A 1,009-nucleotide genomic window follows, 5' to 3' on the forward strand; every position below is an offset into this window, starting at 1 on the left:
GCACCTGCCACCTGAGTGCCCAGAACATCCTGGAGTGCCTGTGCCCCGTGGGCTTTGCCGGTGTGTACTGTGAGGTGGAGGCGAGGGGAACGACGCCAGCCCTGGGCACACCAGCCCTGCCGCCCAGCCGGCGGGTCAGCATCGCCCAGGTGGGCAGCACCTCCCTCAAAGTGGACCTGCACAACTATGTCCAGTCCAAGGCACAGCTGAAGGGCATCCGCCTGAGCTACCGGAACCTGTCGGGGCCAGACAAGCGGCCGGTGATGCTGCGCTTGCCGGCCTCGCTCTCCGAGTACACGGTGCGGGCGCTGAAACCCAACTGCACCTACCGCGTCTGCATCGGGGCGCTGGGGGAGGTCCCCAAGGAGGAGCACTGTGCCGAGGCACAGACCCTGCCCCTCAGCCTGCAGCAGCACTCCCCTGTCACCCAGAGCCAGGACCCCAACCTCGCCCTGATCCTCGTCCCTGCGCTGGCTGCCGCGCTGCTGCTGGTGGTGGTGGTCACCGCCGCCATGTACTACCGCCGGCACCGCCGGGCCAAGGCACACGCTGGCGCTGGGGTAGACACTGGCCCGCTGGAGCTGGAAGGGGTGAAAGCCTGCCTGGAAAACGGGGATTTGAGCAGCCACAGCTGCAAGGTGCCGGAGGCAGCGATGCTTTCTGGTGGCTCTGAGTGCGAGGTGCCGCTCATGCAGTCACACTACCCCAGCAACAACAACACCCCGGGGCTCAAACCCTCCTACTTCTGAGCTCACAGGGCTGCCAGAGCCTTGGACACAGGAGGGCCAAGCTCCAGTGGCAGCACCTGGCCATGTCCCTCTGGGATACGGATTGCCAAGGAGCTGACTGAATTGAGGAAGAAAACCCCCCAATCCCAAAACGTGCAATTTCTGAGATGCTGCCATGCTTCAGGAGGAGACACGAATTTTACTGCTCTGTGCCTTGATTTCTGTGACTCTACCTAGAACGTGGGTAGCAGAAGAGAAGCGGGGGGGTTAATTTGGGGGTC

The 1,009-nt window shown here is 63.4% G+C and overlaps 1 protein-coding gene across 1 annotated transcript in view; it reads left to right on the plus strand.

Annotated features, from left to right (window-relative positions):
• The window catches only part of VASN (vasorin), a 3,384-nt gene extending 2,529 nt beyond the window's left edge, over nt 1-855 (plus strand). Inside the window, exon 2 of the mRNA XM_008639087.2 lies at nt 1-855. Within this exon, the coding sequence (XP_008637309.1) occupies nt 1-749 (749 nt within the window). The 3' untranslated portion in view covers nt 750-855.
• The last annotated feature ends 154 nt before the right edge of the window (nt 856-1,009 follow it).

This window comes from Corvus brachyrhynchos, unplaced genomic scaffold, assembly GCF_000691975.1.
Source record: "Corvus brachyrhynchos isolate BGI_N302 unplaced genomic scaffold, ASM69197v1 scaffold58, whole genome shotgun sequence".
Classification (NCBI taxonomy): Eukaryota; Metazoa; Chordata; class Aves; order Passeriformes; family Corvidae; genus Corvus; species Corvus brachyrhynchos.